General features: G+C 38.4%; 2 protein-coding genes and 1 long non-coding RNA gene across 3 annotated transcripts; 2 read left to right on the top strand and 1 right to left on the bottom strand.

The window, feature by feature from the left end:
• Positions 1-1925: 1925 nt before the first annotated feature.
• LOC306745236 lies at positions 1926-2344 on the top strand. The gene is made up of 2 exons (XR_013771111.1): positions 1926-1963; positions 2080-2344. It is a non-coding gene; the product is annotated as an uncharacterized lncRNA (long non-coding RNA).
• An 806-nt stretch (positions 2345-3150) lies between these two features.
• On the top strand, positions 3151-5918 carry fxyd7 (FXYD domain containing ion transport regulator 7). The gene is made up of 7 exons (XM_079227332.1): positions 3151-3225; positions 4158-4193; positions 4336-4410; positions 4513-4549; positions 4809-4849; positions 5154-5191; positions 5279-5918. Exons 1-7 carry the CDS (start codon positions 3213-3215, stop codon positions 5489-5491), a joined length of 453 nt encoding a protein of 150 aa, XP_079083458.1. The 5' UTR covers positions 3151-3212; the 3' UTR covers positions 5492-5918.
• A 1240-nt stretch (positions 5919-7158) lies between these two features.
• nfkbid (nuclear factor of kappa light polypeptide gene enhancer in B-cells inhibitor, delta) lies at positions 7159-12732 on the bottom strand (the record flags this gene model as incomplete). Its single annotated transcript, XM_079227628.1, has 12 exons — positions 7159-7230; positions 7330-7494; positions 7615-7725; positions 8003-8160; positions 8267-8318; positions 8405-8551; positions 8686-8791; positions 9205-9377; positions 9466-9659; positions 10115-10148; positions 10246-10382; positions 12717-12732. The coding sequence occupies 12 exons, from the start codon at positions 12730-12732 to the stop codon at positions 7159-7161; spliced, it is 1365 nt and encodes a 454-aa protein (XP_079083754.1).
• Between the last annotated feature and the right edge of the window lie 10284 nt (positions 12733-23016).

Below are 23016 nucleotides of genomic sequence, written 5' to 3'. Positions count from 1 at the left end.
CAATTAAATTATAAAATAGCTATAAATTTGTGATTCTGTTTCGGCCAGCAGAGAAGGCTTAGCTGGCCCTGACGGCCCGCCACCACACTGGGATCCCTGTATCTGTGAGTTGGCTTTTGCAGTCTCCCAAAACAAGCAGGCTTCTGTCCTTCCAAGGTTCCTATTCCTCACCTGCCTGCACATGTGGCTCCTGCCAGTGCCAGCGCTAGCCCTGAAACCAAAACCAACCAATAAAGAATGAAATAGGACCCAAACGCTTATGTTAATCAAAACCACGGTGACTCTATGAAGTCGTTGCATTACACACAAATGATTTAAAAAAAAAAAACATTCTCACACTGCCTCAAGTTAAGAGTGGAGCTTGATATCACAACTAAATCAATTGATCGTTCATTAAATACACATATTTACAGTAGACACAGAGTGAAGCAAAGCTGTTTTTACTGCTGTGTGTTTGTTCACACATGTAATCTGTTCTCCAATTGTTTTTACTGTCATTTGCTCCAGCAATACAAAATACAGATTTTTCATTTTTCACTTAAAAATTACTCTTAAATTCCATGTGAATTGTGAAAATAAAAGTTACCAATTGAGCTTCTTAGGTTTTTAACAATGTCAACTAATGTTGTAAAATTACAATCGTGAAGTTGTGACATCATTTATAGCAACAGGCACCCTTTGGTGCCTCCCAGTGTCAGAGTCAGTGAGTAAAGGAGGAGTGTTATCTTTCAAGATGCGTTCAGCTTTATTCTTAGTCCTGAGAGTATGTAGGCCACTCGTCTAGTCTTAGTCAACACTTCAAGTGGAAGTAGCATGTGTTTGTTTGTGGGCGGGTTCTCAATCAAAGTATTGTACATTATTTCTGATACGGGCTACATTTTTTCTTAGAAGATTATAAAGACACATTCTTTCTAAAAGTATAATGCAGTATATTTTTTTAAGCTTACATTAGAGAGTACTTGGATATCTGAAAGCTGTTTCAACAGGTCGACCATGACGTTGAGCTGCCCGTACTGAGAAATCCTGTATTTATATGTATATATTGTACTTATATATATATTATTATTTGTATTGTATTACATGTGTAAAGACCCTGTCTGTGGGCCAAATAGGTATATCAGTAGAAGACTATATATACAGCCACATCATCAGAATAAGATGTGAAGACAACAACTCCATTTTTTCATTTTATTTAGTTGACAAGGAAAGCAATAAAGAGCAGAATGGAGTCTTGCAGCACATGTTGTGTGAATGCATCAAACATCTATGATGTTTATCGGCAAAGTGTGTTGCATCTAAATGACATAACCAATGATTTCACACGATAGAAATGCTGCTAGCTAAAGGTTGTCCAACACACTGGCTAGTGTATTGTAATGCATGCATTTTGGGCAAAGTTAAATAAGCAAATACATAAGGCCTCCCAAGACGTGCTGGCCAGATAGGTTTATTGGCACACGCTCAAGACTGTAATCATGCACCTATCAAGGCTTGGAACAACCTCGTCCTCTTTTAATAGCCTGAAGGGTGAGGCATTAGTGGACTGTTAAAGCTGCATACATTCTTTTTATGATATCTTGTTCCGTTTGTCACCATTTTAGACGTATAATTCTTTCTCTTGTGTTTTCCCCCCAAAAAACAGCCCGAAAATGTAACTGCTCAAAGGGTGACAAGTCAAGGTGAGTGAAGTCGAAGTTAGGATGAACAAACCACACATTTAGTTTTCTGTAAAATAGATCAAACATCCATACAGCCGCATTATCTAACTGTTAATATTCTTCAGATCCAGAGGTCCTGATGTGGAATCAGGTGTTCCTCGGGGTGAATATTGTTTTCTTTCTTCTATTATAATAACTAGCCATGCTTATCAAGTAGATGTATTGACTTTCTTTTCAAATAAAACAGTAATCTCAAACTCTTTAACAGCTTAGTAGACACAAAGACAAAGAACAACGGAGATCTGGTGAGTTTCTTCTAAACATCTGTGCATCTATTTTCTGTAAAAAAAAAAAAAAAAAAGAAGGCTGAAAGATATTTTTTCAGAGCAAAACAAACTTATCTTCCACCTCTTTTTGACAGTGTTACGGACCTACCACTAGGTGGCAGCAAATACCTTGATCACAGCAGATGACAATCTTCACGAACACAAGAAGCTTCCTTCAATTTCTTAATGTTACTGTGCTCCTTTTTTATTTTTAAATGTTGTTATCATCAATTACTGTGACTAGATAATGTTCCAACTGTATAAGGTAGTAGTGTAGAGTAGTACAAGTGTGATTCTCATTTGTATTTTTATGACTTTCAGATTGATGCAAAATAATAAAACACATGTTTGAAAAGGTTTCTTCTGCATGGCTATTTCGTTTTCTCTGCCGTTAGAAGAAGACCAGCAGCGAACAGCATTACATTTTGCTGCACTACCACTGCTGCTGACTCTGCAGATACTTCAGTTACACATGCAGTAGTAACGGCCAGCAGTGAGAGTGTGAATGATTTATGTGCTGCACTATGCAGCACTTGGAGGGGGCTGTCTTTAAAAAAAAAAGAAAAAAAACTTAATTTGACCTATCTCTCTTTTCAGTGCCGTTTTTATTGGCAGACTTTCAGCCGTAGTGATTGTGGCATCCCCTGTGAATGTAAAAGCTGCATAGGCGGACTGTATTTTCTCCCTGGTGCTGCAGAAACGGGCTGACTGCACTGCACAAAAGAAAGCACTGGGAAAAGGAACTGGTGTATGTTGAGCATGCAAGTAACGTTTCTATGAAGCATAAGTAAGAATCTGGTGCAAAACCCAGAGTACAGACAGATTATAGCATCAATCCTTTTATATCCTAAATACCTTAATTTTTCTCACATGCAATTAACACCCTCATGCACTTGCATGCTCCACAGAAGACGGTATGATACTCAGTAGACTGTTAACTGTCTACCTTATAGTAACATTACATTAGCTGTTTATTTCATCTAGTTGCAAGCTTCTGTGGCGACACTACGCCCAGTCGTCCCTGCAGATCTTTATGGGAGTAGCCCACCATTGTCAAATGCAGTGTTTCGCTATGGCCACCAGAGGGTCCCTGCTGAGTGTACAGAGAGGCTTCTTAAGCAGTTCTGCAGGCTGTCCTGACCAGCTTCCTCCTTTCATATCCAACCTCCAACTGCATCCTGCTACATTTCTGGGAGAAGGAGATCCTCAACATCTCTACAGTGCAGACATGTCCACTACAGGTTTGACTGTTTTTTTTCTTCTTTCATGGGATTTTCAAGGGTGTAACATGTATGAAACAGTTTTATTATTATTATTTTTATTATTAGTAGTAGTAGTAATAGTAGTAGTAATAGTAGTAGTAGTAGTATGTTGTGTTTGGTTATTACATGTGCATTCATTTTGTGATTTATCATTTCATTTGGATGAATGAAACTAACTGTTTTTGTTTCATACACATCTTTAATTAGCCTGCTGCATTGTTGCTTCAGTGCCAAGAGCCAATTTACTGCTGATGCATGGACCAGTGTTATAACAAAGGGAGTGTTTTCAGTAAACGCCTCACTGGAATGAATGAACAATACTTAGAATTAGTGTTTCTTTAAAACTGCAGAGTCTTTGTGGCAGAGAGAAAACAGTGTAAAGAAATCCAAATTACCAGCTCAGCCACTTGGGTGTGAGGGTTCAGCAACATGCGAGCCGCATTATTGACGCCCAGATACTCTAACAATCTGGCATCGGTGTAGCTAAAACGTGCTTATATTTGCAAAACCACTGTTTTGGTTCAGAGTAGAATCTTCTTTTACAGTCTCAATGTGTGTCAAAAAATAAAGCAGTTATTTCAAGTGGCTTCTTTAACTTTATATTATTATTCAATCTCTCTTTGTTTCTCTGCTGCTGTGATGAGACCCCTGTATCCTGCTGCTGGCTTGCAACCCACTTTTTTAATTGGTGCATCTTTTTCTGCTGAGCAAAGATGCTGCATTGAGCTCCTCTCAGTGGGAAAAAAAAACACTCCAAAGGAGTTGTGGAGCCAAGCCTGCAGAGCTGAAGAGCTGCAAACCTTGCTATCCATGGTGCTGAACTGAACACACCTTTTTGCTGTCGCTGGAGCCACACTCACAGTATCATATTTAATCTGTTCTCTATAACTGCCCCTCCTCTGTCTTTGCAGAAACTATGTTTCCAGACCGAAGTGACTTTGATTATGGTAAGATTTACACCATCTACTACTTTCTTAAGTCAAAAGCACCATGTTAAACACATGATTTGTTGTGCCTTTTACTACAGTGTGTTTCAAGTTCATCATAAACCCACGCCTATAAAGTCCCATATGGTTATGTCCCTTGTAGATTATGATACATTGCGGACAACGGGGGTTGTCCTTGCAGCAATCATGTTTGTTTCTGGCATTTTAATAGCCCTCAGTAAGTGAAGCTTTTCTCCCACATATCACTTGAATATAGAGGCTTAATCACATATACATGATCAACTGTACCTTTGTAACTAATCTATCATTCTTCAAACAGGTAAAAAATTCACAAATTGTGTAAAATCCTCATCCAAGTAAGAATTGTGCAAAGCTTACTGGATGATCCGCCTGCGCATGCTGTATGAATTTGACTTGAAGGGAATACCCGACCAGTGTGGAAAAAAAAAACATATTTTTGTTCTTTGACTAAAACTAAGTTTTCCTCAGCTTTTCCTATCCCTGCCCTGGATGCCTGTTCTCAAAACCCCCACCCCTTGTTCTGCATACTCAACCCAAAACACACTTTCAACACATTCAATCATTTTTACACCTTGACTAATCCCGTGTGGGTAGTGCTTTGCTGTTCTCTTTATCTCAGTGCTTGCTCCTAAAATGTATGCATCACACTCCTCGTGTGTTGGTATGAGAGGGCAGAGTATATTGATCTGATATGATCTGATCGCATGCCGCTTTTATGGAAAGATGAGAAGAAAGAAGAGGGCTGTTACCTCTCAGTTACCTCCGAACCCTGTGGCTCCAACTGCTTTTGGATCATGTAACCCTGATAATGTATACTCGTCAAATCCAACTCCAAGTTGAAGTTGTGGCCACAGTTTTCAACCTTTATTTCCTAATCAGTAATCTTAAATAATTCAAACAATTCAGATACTTACTAATTTCCTTTTTTTCTGTTTGCAGTTCCAGCTCATCTGGTACCCCGATCCCAAAGACAGAGGGTAAGTTCACGTCACTGTTCAGGAAGAACTCAATGGTGTTCACTTTCTCTCTGCAATCCGCCTGATTTGTTTCCTTTTCTTTTGCAGTGCCTCCTCAAACTGTATAGAAAACATAATATATGCCTGAAAGGACGGACGTCGTCACAGGAACCACACCAGCGAACACACACATATGCTGGTTACCTCCAACAGCTGGATGATCAACAGCATCCTGACCTGCTTTTATTGAGACTCCCACTGAATTATGCCGAAAGTCTTACAATAAGTGATTGTTCATTCATGTGTGATCGTTGGAAATAAACAAAAAGATATGACCAACCATGAGATTTGAAAAGGTACTTTTAATCAAACAAATTTGAACAGTTGTTGTCTCTTCTTTACATCTGACTCCTGTAAAACAATTAAGTTAAGAGCATGAATATTCATAAGCTAACACGATTTAGAGCGGAAAAAAAGGAACTGCACGCATTGATCAACTGTTTGCTAGCATGAGAAAATAGAATATAGGCCAAATATATAATGCTAAAAAGAAAAAGCAGGCATAATATCTTGACAATATTCAGTTGTGTATTTTATTTTATAATGCTTTGAAAACATATTTAATTAATGTAATACAGTGTTTGAGTTTGCTTATTTATTCATTTATTCTGTTAAATTAAAGGCAAAGGTACGACAAATCAAGTTATTATCTGTCAAGCTGAAAAATGGCACCCCTGATTCAAATAAAGATCTCATCTACTCAAGATGTTTTTATCAGTCTTTCAACAATTTTATGATATGGATCTTTCCTGTGTGCTTTACAGAAATGTATAACATCTTACAGAGATGATATATAAGTGAGAGGTAGCTCAAAACCTAATACATCTCTCAATTTACAGTTAAAAACCAATCTCATTTCACCTGTTTCTAAAGTTTATTATCATTGCAGTAAACCTCAGTGGAAATTGGGTTTGAAAATTAAAATCCTCCAGACACTATCCCATAGTGGGATGGTGTATTTTCCATCCTGCAAATATCTGTAGCTAAATAAAGTAAGTGGGGGCTGATCAAAAGGCACCCTGAGCATCAAAACATGTCAATGGAACTTTAACATACAAGTGTTATTGTACTTTTATTCATGAATTATGACTAAAATGTACAGACAATGTGTCACCGCACTTACTCATGTAATGTCTCTTTGATAAGAACATTTATTGTCACAACCAGTTTCAAATACATAATAGTTTCACAAACAGTTAAGTTTCTTTTCCCACAAAGAAAAAATGTACTTGATGTTACACATGTAAGTATGATGCATACAGACAGAAAGTTAAATGATAGCTCCTTCTCATTTTTACCACATGCATTCTTAACATAAGCACACATGCTGACCAAAATCCAAACCATCGCTCAGTGTATCAATATGATAGCTTGTCATGATGGGGGGGTTTTACAATATAGTCAGAGGGGTTTCAGGGACATTGTCCTGGAGATCATACAAACGATTTCATAGAAATCAACATAAAACTGGGAGTGTAGCCGGTTAGGGGAATGAATACTACTCTACTTTCCACGTCTAAAGCCTCTGCTGTTTGGAGACGCTCTTCATTTTAGTTTGATTAAAGGCTTTCATTTAAAAAAGTTAAATATATAATAAAAAATGTCTCCTATAGTCAGATGTTTTAACATTTTGGAATGAGATGCTTTGCCAACACATGACTTATTCACCCTATGTGTAGAAAAATAAATAAGGCTCTTTACAGACACCAAATTACAGGTAATTGAAGATTTACACAGTAAGCATGATTTTCCGAATCAAATGGAAATTATATCTAGAGCTTAATATGCCAAACTAGTTTGTTAACAATACATCGGCCAGAGATTCCCAAAGCAACATAACAATACACTGTAAATCCCCTTCTTAACAGAGGTAACATCTTATAAACTCATTCCCTCCAAATGGGGATTACAAGTGGGGTCTTTTCATGTTATTCCTGGTCCTGCAAAGACACGATACGTCGACGAGAGGAAGCACTTCGTTTCTTCAGTATGAGCTTGAGCTAGAAATGGAAACATACATTAATGATAACTAATAGCCCACCACACAGGCTGAAACAGTGCAGGTCTTGTCTGGCTGTTAAAAAAGACGTGCTGCTGACCTGCTCTCCGTGGAGGCCGCTCTGCAGCAGGTGAGCCGGCTGGTCGTTCTCCAGGTTGCGGATACTGGGATCGGCTCCTCTGCGCAGAAGAAGCTGCAGGATCTCCTCCTGGTGGGGGTTGCCATGGAGACCAGCTGCCATGTGTAAAGCTGTGTGACCATGCGCCTATGCAAAAAGGGGGGCGGTGGGGGATGCAGCATGACTCCGACTCATGTATGTATACATTGTAAATTCACATAAACCCACAAAATCCAATTTTGAGTTTTGTGCCAGAGTGGGACTCACTTTCAAGTTGACAAAGTTTTTCGGCAGGGGAATCCTCAACAGATAAGTCACCAGATCGATGTTCCCCTCCTTGACTGCCAAGTGCAGCACCGTCTTGTTACTTTTGATTTCCTGCAAGTGGATGATTGAAAGTGATGTTTAAAAAAGAACCAGCGTCAGACTGAGACATGTAAGTGTCAAACAAGGCAGAAGAACCAAAGCAGAGAGTAGCTGGGGGGGCGGGAGAGGGGGATAATGCTTCGTCATCACGGTTGGTTGAATCCTGGGCACTTCCCTTAACTCGTCATTCTTACTGAAACGTCAGGGTTTTACATATTGAACTCTATACCTGATTGCTGACACATATATGCGTATTACTTGCTCAGAACAGGGAGAGCGGGGATCGCACCTGGCTGAGGAGGATTGCCCCGGCCGTGAGAAGCATCTGTACGCAGGAGAGCTTCTCCGCAGCCTTGGTCTGAAGACCGACATCCGTCAGCCCGCTGTTGGACAACGCCTTCATGGTGACACTGTGAGAAATGGCTGCACAGTGCAGAGGAGTCATACCTAAGGCAAAGAAGAAGACACGTGTGACATTGCAATTGAAGCTCTAATGATGTTTGGCGAGCTGAACACTCCTTCAATCATTTGCATTGTAATAACATTAAGTTACCCTCGAAATTGCGGGCCTCCAGGTTGACAGCCGGCCTGCTGGACAGAATTGCCTGCAAAAGAGGAATCATTAAGGTCTGCTAGGCATAGCTTACGTTGCTGACTCATGTCAAAAATCAATTCATTACGAGTGCTTTACCTGAAGAACCCCAGGTAGACCATAGTGGGCGGCCAGATGAAGAGCAGTTTGTCCGTTAACGTCACAGGCATTGATGTCCGTTCCTAAGGACAGCAGATCTCGCACAATCTCCGGCTGGTTGGCCGTCACCGCCACCAGTAAAGCAGTCTGCAACCGGCACATTAATTAAGCAACTTTATTTGGAGAAATTATCGTCCTGTGCTAATGTTTTCAGATTTCCCTAAACAAGGTGTGCCAAAAGAGCGATTTGCACACTTTGGAAGATGTTTTTTTCTTCATACCTTTCCCTTGTGCTCTTTGGCATCGAGCCTGCCTACATCCCTCAGCCTCTCTGCAGCAGCGAAGGCACACTCCCTGAGGCCCTTGGCAGTGTAGATGTGCAGGATGCTGCAGAACAAGAGCACACGGTACATTTGTTTTGAGCTGTGTGTAATCCCTGCAACCAATTTCACACTATTCCCTTTCACAGTTGAATTGGTCTCTCCGTTTTTTTATAGAATCATCGATTCGAGAGGCTGACTCATTCACATCTTTTTGGTTTTCTTAATCTTTCTTGGATTACCAAACTGCAAATGTGGCTCTGACTTTTAGCTTGTGACTGAAAACGAAACTCTGTGTGTGTGCGTGCGTGCGCGTGTGTGTGTGTACGTGTGTGTGTGTGTGTGTGTGTGTGTGTGTGTGTATTATCAGTGTAATCTATGAATTAGTTAACTTGTATTCTCCTTCTTGGGTTTCGCTAGCAACACATATAATCCACACGCTACATTCTCACACACTTGTAGTCACTCGTAAGCACTCACGTGTCTCCGTCTTCATCCTGCCCAGTAGCGCGGCTGTAATCCATCCCGTTGAGCAGCATCCTGGCCTGTTCCAGCTTGGTGGCGTCCATTGACGAACCAAAACTCGGGCTGGAACCCAGAAGGGACCAAGACGAAGCCATGCCGGGGTCTGTGACTGCACTCATCGGGCACTCCTGCTCAGGAGGAAGCAGGTAATACATGTTAAACCATCATATAGGATACAGATACACAGAACATGTTAGTAGAAATCATTTCTTTTACGTATGTTTGAGACATGGTGTGTCCTCCATATCCCGGGAGCTGCTGCTGTGTGCCGTAGTCAGACGTCATTGGGAGGCTGTAGGCTGCAGCGTAGCTGGTTTCTGGATGGCCGGGGTAGAAACCGACCGCAGACTCTGCTGCTGGGGCCCACTGCTCATAGCTCACTGCCATGTCTGAGTAGCTGCTAGATGCACCTAAAATGGAAAGGACTCAGTCAGAACTGTTGAGACATTATGTTCAAGATAAAATAACAAGTCTGGTGACGTTTCACATTTTTGTTATTGTCAACAAATCCCTTGAACAGACCAAAAACATCAATGTGTTAGTCTGTCCCTCAATACTTTCTGACTTTCTACCCTGTCTGTGCCCCAAACCATAGACATGCATCCTCATAATAAGCATCAACACATAATGCATGTTTAATTGGTGTATTTTTTGGGGATAGTGTATGTGTAATTGCTTCAAACATAAACTACAGTGCCCATGTGCATCTTAATGAAGGAGCATGTCCCCCAAAGCGACAGTGGGGCTAATTAATGCATTTGTTATACTTTTTGGACAACAATAAAGGTCTCGGTCTCAGAGGAATGAGCCATATCACGCCATGAAGAATATCACCAGTGTTGTGCAGAAGTTGTCCTTCTCTTACCTGTACAGGTAAACTGTTCTGCTGAAGGTAACTGCTGGGAGAATGGGAGAAATAAAAATAGACATCAATCGTCACATCTTTATGATATAATATTTTGTGAGATGCCGATCCCCCTCGGTGTGCCGCCTTACTGGAACAGTAGTTGGAGGAGCAGGACTCGTGCCGGCCGTAGAGCAGGAGGGAGGCACAGACGCCGTCTCACGCCGTCTCTTCTGCTCCAAGAGTTTCTTCACTGTGGGCAGACTGCAACACTGCTTCTCTTTTGGCGCTGAAAAATGTTAATCGTGCAAAAAGGAATGACTATTTGGTCATGTGATGGACATAATAGATCAATAATGTTTGGAAATGCAACAGTTACAATTATTTTTTATAAATATCCATGTTTTGTCTGCATCCAACAGTCAAAATCCCAAATATATTTCATTTAGAATCAATCATCAACCATAAAGTGGCAAATTATCGAATATTTTCTCTTTTTATGGCTATGCGTCACAAAATATGTCAATTAGGAAATACATAAAAGATAATAATGTAGAGTATGGGTTGCCTATATGTGTGCAAGTGTTAGTGTCTTGTTTACTCTCACTGGAGTATGCCAACATTTTATTGTATATCTCATCAGGAGGAGCTTTGTTTTATTAAAGCAGTAAAAGCTTATATTTTAAATAATGCAGGGCAGAATACATTCTTGAAATAATATCATGCTATCGCCTAAATCACTGCCCCTGCTCACTTTCTCCACGGTGCCATTTGTCTGCACCTTTTTAGACAAATATAATAGAAAATAGAAAATCCATAATGCTATGAGTATGTTTTCCCCCTGCTGATAAAACAAAAGTATAATTTCCATTAAGCGGGTGAGAAAAATAGGAAAACATGTTACAAAACCGAATTCTGATGTTTCCAGCTGACATGATGTGACACACATTTTGCTTCCTCAAAAGCTTCACCCCACACGTGAACGATAAAGTGATATTTCCACCTTGTCGGTGGAACCGGAGAACACAGATAAAGCGCTGAGAAACCTCCTCCATTAGGAACACAGATCGTGTGGCTGTGCAAAACCAAACCGATTCATCAGAAAACCTTTTACATGGGATTGCCGCAGCTAATTTTCTATGACATCTTCCTGTCTCGCTCCGTTACGCTAACAGAAAAACCACATCTTCCTGCCTTTGGTGTGTCACGGGCACGTCACCTCGACACGTGTAGCCGCCTTGTGCTTTCTATTGCACCTACGAGCCCCGGAGGCAGAGCAGAAGAAGAGAGTCATATTCTTTTTGTCGTTTCTCTTGTTTTCTTGCCCGTGAATGTTGACTGCTGTGACGAGACAGCTCTCTTTTCTCCAGAGCAAAATACAAAGAAGGTATACTTCCAAAAACTAAATATGCAAATTAGTTTGTGGAGCGTAGACTGCTGTCGGTTAGTCACGTCTTTCAAAAGAAATACTTCCACTTCCATCTGAAAACATGCCCTACACAAAAAGGCCTTGTGCTGCTGTGTGTGACCTGCCCCCACAATATAACAAAGGTCTTTATCAGAATACATGACATCAGTCAGTACATTTCAGTGACACCAGGTTGCAAGTTCAGAAGGTGTTACTATAGGTTACTCTTATCCTGACTCACTTGATCTTTACAACAATTTACTGATGATGTAATGCTGAAAAATGGAACCTCACAACCTATAGTAAACAGTAATTTAAAAGACGATAGAAGTTGCCCCAACACTTTACAGTTTGACACATCAGCTGAGAGAAACTAGAAGTGAGGAAATGGTTTTCAATAGTTTCTCCAAGAGTGAGAGGACATCTTAGCCCATACACACACATATATACACTTTGGGCTACTCTGTGTTATATTCAAATAGGAGTTGTGGAAACTCCTGGACATTGAGTCATGTGCGTGGGAGGTTGGGGATTCCGACGACCTTTCCCTTTTGGCTTGCTCTGAACAGAAAGAAAGAAACAGTGCGGCGCCAATTTCCTCATTTTGTGGTATGACTGAGCCCAGCCAGCCTGACTAAATATGTAAGCACTCAAGCCTGTGTCAAAGATGGCACGAACAAAGAAAGCTAAGTTGTCACGTCACAAAGTTTGTTTGTCTGGCATTAATCAAAAGGGGAAATGAAAACAACAAGCAGGGGTGGAGGTGGATCAGGGTTTCCCCAAATAATGGCTGTCATCCAAAGAGAATTATGATGTTATTAAATGAAAACTGAAACAAAAGGCTGAAGGTGTCAGTCAACTGTATGAAATCTAAAATATACAATTGTTTCTTTTGGCTAGATAACCTAAACTAACATTAAAACACAGTTACCCAAATAAAGTCAAAACAGAATCTATTGAATGTGTTTATGATGGAGGGATGCATGTGTCATATTGTAGGCTTATCAATATAATCAATTAGTGTTCACCATACCACTAACACAATAACACCCTACTGTATGTTAAAACAAGTATGTGTTCAGCAATGCAGTGACTTTAAAAACGATTACTTGTCATCATTACTGTCAAATCATTCAACGTTGTACATCTGCACTCAATTATACCAGCGATGACACTTCTGCACATAATCAACAAATCAAAAGCTCATGTACTCACATTTATCAAAGTGCATGTCAGAAACGGTTTTGCTTTTGAAATCTTCAACAGGTCGTCCTCTCGGTCACTAAGTCTGTTCAAAGGGTGAAGAAGTGATTTACAGCGCCGGAGGGATCTGTGGTGTTCTGTGATGAAGTCTGTCTGGCTTGTTGTCTCATCGCCGCCTGCTTGTACACACAGAGCACGTTGTTCCTCATCACCGCCCCCAGCTGTGCTCCACGCCCTCGAGCGAAGGGGAAGCCACACGCATGTCAAACCACGGCAGGGTAGAGGATTAAATATGAAATAAACTGTACAAGTATACAAATCAAAAACAAAAGGTACAAGGCCACAATGGCGGAAGAAGTGTTTAGATCATTTCATTAAAAGTAGGAATAGTAGTGTGTGTTAAGTAAAAGTCATAATGTTAACAAAGTGAAAGAAAATATTTGCAAGTAACTTTTTTATGTTGTAGCTGGTCCCGTCTTGCAATTTTAACACACTTAAACGAAAGAATTGTCTGGTTTAATTATCATGTGTTAAATGTTAACCTGCAAATAAAAACAATAAGTGAGTAACTTTAACTTTCAAGTACATTTAGTTGAGTAAAACGTACACTATTTGCCTCACAGTAAGTAGCAGGATATAGAAGTGACCAAGACTGCCTCAGAATTGTAAAGTACTTGAATAATTGTACTTTAACTTTACTCATTCAGTCAGTCAGTAAATCAATAAATCATCCAATCAATCAGAAATAAAAAAACACTTCAGTGCAATTTTACAATACTGAATGACAAATAAGAAATACATTATTCAATACTGTGTGATATCTACTAATACTAACATTAATATGTATTTTATTTGTAAATTCATTCATTAATGGTCAGGCTTTTTCTTTTTCTTTTTACCCCAAAAGGAAGATATTGTCAATGAAAAACAGAACTATTCTTACTTTCAGATGACTAAACATTAAAGAAAACATAATTACTAATAGCATATTCCTTTTCTGCCAATAAATTCCCCCAATCCTACTCACTGCTCCTTCAGCACAAATGTTCACACAATGAAACTAAATGTTTTCAGCTTTAGAAAACATACATAACTTGTATTGCCATCTATTGATGTACCTGTCAAACAATATGAGATTGGGAGCAGTTTCCTCACTTGTGTTTTGAATTTTGATCGTTAGGCTACTGTTTTGTTTATTTCTCTCTCCGGTTGTGTGTTTAGTTAAATCTATTTTCTTTTAGGTACACTGTATAGACAGAGACAGCCTTACAGGAAGCTCTGTGTCACCTGAAAAACACAGACATCAAGACCTCATACTGCTCCAGAGACCATTTCCAAAGAACATAATTGAGAGATGTACAATGAGGAGTAATCTAATGGACTGAAATGTAGAATTAAAGGACCAAATTGAAATAACAAGTGAGCCAAGTGTTAAATAAAAGGAAGTTAAAACTAATGGACTGGAAAAAGTTGGATAAAATAGGAAATTAGATCAATTAGGCTGATCATGCGAGATCTTTTTTCTTTACCTTTATGAAAATCTTGAAATGATGACCAGTTCAGACAGCCTCAAGTTCTCAGTGTGAGAAAAGCTGCTCTAAAGAGCAGACAAATGTCCAGAGAGCCATGGGGATCTAAAGGAAGCTTAATCTAAAAACATGTCTCACATCAGTGGTGGAAGAAGTACTCAGATTTTTTACTTAAGTTGATATATTGTAATAATAATCTGAATCTGTAAAGTAACAATAACTGAATCTATCAACTACACGTAGTGGGGTAAAAAGTACAATATTTGCCTTAAAATGTAGGGGCATTAAAAAGATAAAAACTTGAGTAGTTAACTCAAAATTGTACTGAAGTAAATACATACTAAGTACAGTATATATTGAGTAAATACGTAGTTACATTCATGACTTAACACCTGCTCTCTGTCTCTTATAGCCCTGACCCTTTTGCAATAAGAAGCTCCTGTTCTTGTGTCTTTCTCTTAATCCGTTGATGTTTTCATACAAAAGGAGCGTTACGAACTTTTCAGAGAGAATATTTGATGACTGTGTTGTACATTTTCTTGACTTGTGTATTAACAGAGGTCATTTACATGTAATATGATTTTAAATGTAGTTATTCAGGTCAATTGTAGCGAACCATTGTCAACTTTAATCGAATTACTATGGAAGCCCGTTTCCACCACAAAAAAATAAAAAAAATGAGGTAAAAAGTCATAATTATGGGAAAAAAAGTCATAATACTGAGATAAAAGTCATAATTTCTTTTTATCTCATTATTTTTGACTTTTTATCTCATTATTATGACTTTTTATCTCATAATTTCGACTATCTCATTATTATGACTTTTTATCTCATAATTATGACTTTTTATCTCATTATTATGACTTTTTATCTCATTTTTTTATTTTATTTTGTGGCGTAAACGGGCTTCCATAGAGGGTGACTTCTAAATGAAATACAAAATCCTAAAATGTTTATATCCTCCAGAGAGAGAAAACAAGAATTTAGAAACAAACCATTAATAAAGACTATATAGATATCACATGCTTTGTATAGCGCCCCCTTCTGGACCCGCCCCCCTAAAGAAGAACAAAAGTGTGAGAAATGTATTTTTAATTTCAAAGGCAACAATCTGTAGTGATTCACACCTTCTCTACAAGCCTCACAGCTCCATCTGCTGTCGCAAAGTATCAGGATGCATCGACTACAAAGACAAGGCACTGCTGAGCTACAAGGAAACTGACGACGTTGAATTGAATTGAATCAAAGTGGAATTGGCAACTACCAGAATCAGATCATAAAAACACGAGTTGAGCGCCCCCTTGAGGATGTTCAGGCTCACTGGCTAGGTGACGAAATTGAGGCAACATGTTTGTATAAAAATGTTTGCTCATAGCATGAACCCTTTAATATCATTGTGAGAGTATGTGTTTATTGAGTAAAGAGTCAGATGAGTCAACAGAGTTGAGAGGCACATTTAAACAACCCAGACACTTTCACGCCTTCATGTCTAGAGGATCTCTCTCACTTAGGTTTGGATCTTAGTAAAAAAAAAAAAAAAAGCCCCAGAAGATGATCCAGCTCATGTCCTCCTCCGTCAGCGCCGACGTATGCCCTCTGGCAGAAGATATCATGTTTTTTCTTCCATATGTGTTATTCTAAATTTAGCGCGGAAAGGATGTAAAAGATGATCTTGTGTGATGTGTTGTGTCTGTGAGTTCAGTAGTGGAGCAAAACTAACTACATTCTCTCAGGTTCTGTACTTAAGTACACTTTTGAGATACTAAATCAGCCGATAAATGATGCTCCTCAGCAGTGTAGAAAGTAGTTTAAATAAGTTATACCTTCACCAGCTGCAACATCAAAGTGAAATACATATTAAGACATCAGTTATTATAATACAGTGATATGACTTAAAGGATTCTGAATTGGGCCATTCTGCATCATGAATGATTTTACTTTTTTTATTTTTGTAATAATTTGTATACCTCTGTGCTTTAACTAAAGTAAGATATTTAACTGTAGTATTGCTACGTGTAAATCTCACTACTTCTTCCACCACTGGTGAATTGTGTATTCTATTTTGTTATTTCGCAAATAGAGTGCAAAGTCCAGGACAAACTTCTTGGGGACATTTAATTGTATGCTATTTTATTCCAATGTAATGTATCGCCACTCTGTATTTATTCAGGCAGATCAAATGCCCGCATTGTGTTTACACAAAAAACAAACAGGCAGTGTTTCGGCCCGGCAGAGGAAGGAAGAAAATTTGACGTCAGCCTTCAAAAGTGAAAACTAATGGGTAACTAGAGTCACATCATCTTTTGGATTCCAGATAGCAGAGCAGCTGGAGGAGAGCAGGTATGAGGATCTTAGCTCACACTGACTTTCTCTTCCTCTTCCCAACTCTTAACAGTTTGATGTCTGTCAAGTCACATCAGAATCTGTGTTGTGTGAGTTTTAGATTGACTATATACAAAAAGGAATACCTGGTAAAAGTGTAGTTTAGTACAACTGTAAAAACTGAATTTGCCACAGGAAAACGCATTCGACAGAGCTTAATGTTTATGACATTTTGATGATTTTAGAGAGCCCATTTAAGAATTTGTTCATCTTTTCCTTTCTTTCTCATCTATTCTTGTCAAATGGCTATGAGCAGTGTGTGACTCATTGTGATACAGGAGTTGTTCAACTGCAGACATAAAAGGTCAAACAGTTTAAGTGATTTGGCTGTGATATACTGAAATCAAATACAATGAAATTTGAAAGATAGAGATTTATAACACAACGTGGGAGTGTTGTATGGAAAGTGTTTCTAAATTTAGAAGCTTATAGCACAAGACACATTTTGGTCTCTTTTTGTCTTTCAGAGAGCTCACAACTGAGCTGACAAACTCGACAATGGCAAACAACAGATTCTTTATTGTCATAGTTTTTCTGTGCAGTAAGTATGTTTTCATATCTGTCCACTCTATGTTGCACACGGGTAAATATACAGGGAGTCTTGTGCAGGAAAAAGAAACCACAAACATGTTGCATAACGGAAACTTAACTGTCAGAAGTGTTGCTGCGTGCAAAAAAAAGACAAAAAGCAGAATCTCTCATGTTTGTTTCTTTTCTTTCTCTTAGACCTGGCTGTGGCACTCACGGGTACGTGCAACAAAAAGAGAGCACACACAATTAAAACAATTAAATATTCTTGAAAGTTATAATCTGTTTTCATCTTAATGTCGTTTGGAAAAACAAGCGACAAAAATGTAGAGCAAGGCGACGACACCTGATGATTCATTTATTCCAGTCAGTCTTTCACATTTTCCATCCCACTCTTTTCTGACTGTTTCCCCAGAGTCCCCTGTGTCTTGCTACAGGATCGAGCCGGGGACGATAGCAGGCATCATCTGTGCAGATGTGCTGCTGACCCTTGTCATTGTCATCATCACCTACCGCTGTGCCAGCTATCGGCGTCAGAAGATAGATAAAGGTGAGGCGATGGGGCTGAAGTGAGTCAGGGTGGTGTGTAGAAGTGTATGAAAAGGTTTATTAAGAATCGGCGTCACATATCTGCTCATATCTTTTAATACTCCTGTTTACATTGTAATGCACATGTGTTTCTTCTATTTTGATACGATTCTTTGTTTACATTTGCTACTCTTTAACCCTGCCAATTGTACCGGTGGTCTATGATATCACTATATCCATCTCTCTTTCTCATCATGTTCTTTGTATTTGGTCATTTTTCTTTTGTTAACCACCAAATCATCTCTTCACAGCTGACAAAGTGTACATGAATGTCCGAGCCAACTGCAAGAGCTGATCTGAAGCTGGTGCAGTACATTAAAAGATTATGTTAAAAAATTTTAAATCCTGTTTTATTTTTCAACAAAAGATCATTAGAAAATGTTCATGTTTTGCAATAAACACAAGCTGAGTGTCTGGCACATATTACAATTTATAAACCTTGTGAATACAATATCTCTATGTGGTATTCAGTTTTATGAAATGTTGGCAACTTAACAACACAGCGCCCTCTGCAGGTGGCTTTTGGTAACTTGACTAAATCCTGTATCGTCAACCGGCCCTGGAGTTTTCATGTCAACATTTCAGCTGTATCTATATGCAGCGATTTAAAAAAATATAAGACTGACCTGGTGATTTCACATAGATGTTTTACAATGTATAGCACCTGCCAAACCACTGAGTGTATGATGTATTCAAATAAATAAAAGCTTCAGCATAAAAACATATGTTTTTTAAAAATGTGCTATTTCTGGTAACATTCCATGTGTTTGGTTTGTTCACATGCTTTTATTATTTTCTTCTTCTTCTCACAGACACTTCTTCTCATCTACTTTATCAATGACATCTGAACAGTGTGCCTGGCATAGAGGACCTGAATAGACTTGGGATAAGTTCCCCTGGAACATGCTGGCCATAGCCGATTCAATATCTATAAAACATCTGTCTGATCTTCCTCCTCTATGTGCACTCCATTATTTAAATGTTTGCGCTGAATAAATAACCCAGAGGAATTTCTCCAGAGGCTATAGCCATGGGATTGGAATGGTTACAGCTAAACTGTCTCCTCTCATTTTCACAAAATGTGGGAAATCACAGGCTGGTTGTGCATGAGGAAGTTCCCTTGAGTTTACAATTGCTCAGAGCTGCTCTTTACTAATTAACTTAAGGGTAACTTTTGACACCATTACATTATATGTGTATTATATTATCTGTTGCTTGATATAGCTTTAATTACCACAAATCTTTGTACCCTGTGTTTCAGTTCTGTGGATGACACCAACACCTACAATTTTCTCATTGCCTCAAGCAACCCAAAGGTTGCCCTTATGCATGGTTTCTGAACCATCTATGTAGTATTAGTAAATTATTATTTCCCATAAATAGAGCACTTGGTTACAATTCACATTTTTTTGTATGTGCTTTAATCAAAATGCAGTCAAAGTGCTCCAATTTGTCTTGCTGTTGCAAGACATTTATAACTAAAAAGAAAATGAAGCATAGTATTAGTCTGCTTTTAACATAAATTAATTCTAAAAACTGAATATTTGTATGAGTCTTCTGGCTGTTCCCATTATATTTCGATAAATAGAAGGGACAACATGTGGAGCAACATGTTTGAGAAACTCAGGCTTGCTAAGTAGCTTTCTTCCTTTGTGTGCTTTTATTAGTTTTTTTTTCAAGGGATTTTAATTATATTTAGCTCTCTTCAATTAATGTCCCAATCATTTATTTTGTATGTTCTGTTTTATTAATTTGAATAATGTGCAGCACTTTGCTATATTAATAAACAGTATAATTAGTGTTGATGTTGTTGATGTTGTTGATGTGTATGTGTACACACATGTGCTTTTGTTTTAGGTATGCATTTAAAATGCTAGTAAATAGAAATATTTAGACATTTGTATTTGAGCATTATAAAACATAAAAGTCTCCTTGACCAAAACCATAAAAGTATGCTTTAATTCCTCTGGCAGGACACCATCATTAGATATAGCATAGACAACTGGCAGCAGTGACTGTGGTTAACCGCCTGCTCGAAGCTACAGGTCATGAGGAAATGCTCTACTTGGAGATACATTCGCATGCATTTCAGCAGAAACTGCAAGTGTAATGAAACTGATATTATACAGCTCCTTATTATGCTTTGAAGAATCAAAATGCTGTTCAAAAGCCAAAACAAAGGCTTCTGGTCAAATGATCACATGTGACAGTGTGGAATCATTTCTGTTTATATGTATGAGACCTGCAACCCTCATATGGATGTGACATTACAGAGAAGAAGCAATAACAGCAGCTTCCTCTTCTATGCAGTGGACTCCCTCCTCCTCCTCAGGACAATTCTCACACCATGTAGCAGTGCCGCTTGTGGGCAGTTCTTCATCTGTGAATCCTCCTTTCTCTGGCTTTAAACATCTTGTTTATAGCTGTGACAACAAAGCCATTTTAAAGAGAACAGAAGACCAGCCCTCAACCTCCCTCTCTCATTTCCTCCTCTGCCAGGAACCGACAGAAACATGTCTGATGCTCTTTGTATTCCGAGTTCGTTTTTTGGTGAGTGGTGTTCTTGACAGAGAATAAGTGTATGCACTCTCTCAACTGTTGTTACAAGGTTTGTTTTATTAACTCTCTTTTAGGTTCTGCAGAAGGACAGCAAGGTATCTTACTTTATTAAACCTTTACTTTTTGTGGGATGCTGGAATACGATGTTGTGAGTTTTGGTTTTGTGTTATAATAATTATAATAATAATAATTGTGACAATAATATGTCGTCACTCTTTCACAGATTGTGGTTCCTGTTACCTGGTAAATATGGGCTCTGTATTGGCCATTATTGCCTCTGATGTCATCTTGACTGTCTTCATTGCCATTTCTGTGTTCTGCTTTGCAACTCACCACAAGAGAAGGAGGGAATGGGATTCTCGTAATGGTGAGCATTAATTTAGGGCTGATAACTTGTGAGCAGGCTGGGTGGTAGTAACTTTACACTTTTTATTTTTAGGTAAAATAAATCTGCCATTATCAGCATCAAGGAAAATGGCAACAGAGGTCACAGAATCTCCCTACCAGGTGAAGCAGAATTACATTTTTTATTTACGCATCAAATATACTATATATATATAAAATGTGTGAATTGTTGACTTTTTTTGTAGGAGTTACACGGAGTCCAATCAGATGTGTACAGTGACCTTCGGCACTTTAGGAAATGAAACAATGGAACTATAAAAAGCCGAATAATGCCTTTTCTGCAAGCTATAATACCGCACACATTGTTTGTGTGTTAGCCACTTCTACTACTGTTGCATTATGGGTAATAACATACATGTATTTGATGTTTTTATGTTGTAGGTATTGTGTTATGTTGGATGTCATGTTCACTGCAAACCATTCTTGTTTTTTCTCAAGCTGTATTCAAACATGTTTTTTTCTATTTAAGTGAGGATAAATTAAACTACATTTTTAAATCAAAGAAATTGAAAAGACCCCTTTTTTTATTTATTTTTATTGATATTTCAGGAGATTATTTACACATTTTCACCTTTACAGTGAACAAATAGACTTTGATATATTGAGATAAAAGTACAAAATTTAAGGCTCTCGAAGATGTTGTTCTAAGTGATCAGCACTCATTTTCTAAAAACAATGATATCACAATCTTTGTACCAAAAATCCCAAGCAGCTTTAATCAGTTTCCATGATTAAGCCTCGCACAGAATTGTCAAAACCTCTTTATTTCTTATATTTGGTCACATGGTCACATACCAAAATACATGTACAAATCTAAATTTGGATGAAAAAGTCCCAGAAGCAACTGCATTTGGAAGCAACCAGTCTGCCTCCTATGACTCAACAGATGGTGGCCCCTGACTCATTATGAGGAAGAAATAGAATCTGGAAAAATAGCAAAAACAATTGGCATTCAACATTATATTCGTACCAGATGAATAACAAAGCAAGGTCTAGGAAACTGCTTACCGCAAGGATGAAATGGTACTAATTTAAATGTTCATTATGTGTTGCAGTTGTATCCTAGAGGATGGATAGAGATAAAAAAAATCAAATGTATTGGAAACACACCTTTGTATGATCGTTAGGAGGCTCGACTCATTGCTGGAGCAGAGAAGCTACTGGGCATGTGCTCTTGAGGTGCTAATTAGCTAGCGTTAGCCCACACTCTGGGCTCCACCTCGTAACCTCCGTTAACAAAGCCCTACTTAAATAAGTCACAAACAGTACAAACATTTAGACTTTTGGGGTGGTTTGGCGCCAATTTTGTCTTCATTTTTTCGTTTTAAATACTTCTCCATAACTTTCGCTACAGGCTAGCGGCTGCCTGAGTGTCTTCGTCTGCTTATTAGAGCTTGTTAAACAACTGACTGACGCATTACCGCCACCAAGTGGTGAGAAGCTATATTGTAACTGAGCGGCTCATGGATAACAGTAATATCTCTGGTTTCTCCAATTGATAACCTATCATATGCGGTCCTGTGCTAGAGCATACTTGATAATTGACTGATCTTTCAAGAAAGCATTCACTGTATGCATTGAATTTAAGGTACTGCACAGTTTTCTTTGACCTCTTTTTTATCAGATACTTCAGGTCCTGAAGTATTAAATGTCTTTTGATTTGGTAAACAACTAACTTATTCACAGATATGTCAAAAGCGCGATCCACAGAGAGTTTTGGCACCAATGGATTTACAGGTATGCCGGCTATATTTTACGTACAAATGTGGAAACAAATATTTGATTTCATATGAATGCAAGTAAGTTTTCTTAAGAAATAAAAGTGACGAGTTAGTTATTAATGTGCATGATCTATCTATACTGTATAATTCCGTGTACTACTAATTTATTTCAACGGAATAAAATGTACCTTCAGAATCTTTCTCTATCACAGGTTTACTTGGAGGGTTTGCTGCAGACGTAAGAAAATATATGATAATAATCACTGAGGTAGTTTCATATTATCAGTCAGATAATGTTGAAAGTGGTTGCTATAGTAAACCGAAATGACTAAGCGAAACATGTCCCTTTCCCTTTTTGTCCCTTTCATTTGAAGCTCATGTGTATGTTCTTGGGGAACAAAAAGTACTCTGAGGATCTGGCGAAACGATACCTTCCTGTTTTAAAACTGAATCTATCTCTGAAAGTTACATTTTGAATCACACCTGTAATATTTGCAGGTGTAGTCTTTTCTCTATATACAGACGTTAACCTATAACAAGAGTGAAGAATAAATTATTTGATCAAACTTCTTGGCTTAAAAAAAACATTCATCTCATGTC

The sequence above is a fragment of the Taurulus bubalis genome (genome assembly GCF_910589615.1).
Source record: "Taurulus bubalis genome assembly, chromosome: 12".
NCBI lineage: Eukaryota > Metazoa > Chordata > Actinopteri > Perciformes > Cottidae > Taurulus > Taurulus bubalis.
This window is presented reverse-complemented; position numbering and strand designations above follow the sequence as displayed.

Excerpts from the sequence above, each read along its gene's own strand:
- fxyd7 (XM_079227332.1), top strand. Across the intron at positions 4,194-4,335 it reads CCGAAGTGACTTTGATTATG|ATTATGATACATTGCGGACA; the intron begins GTAAGATTTACA and ends TGTCCCTTGTAG. Across the intron at positions 5,192-5,278 it reads CCCGATCCCAAAGACAGAGG|TGCCTCCTCAAACTGTATAG; the intron begins GTAAGTTCACGT and ends TTTCTTTTGCAG.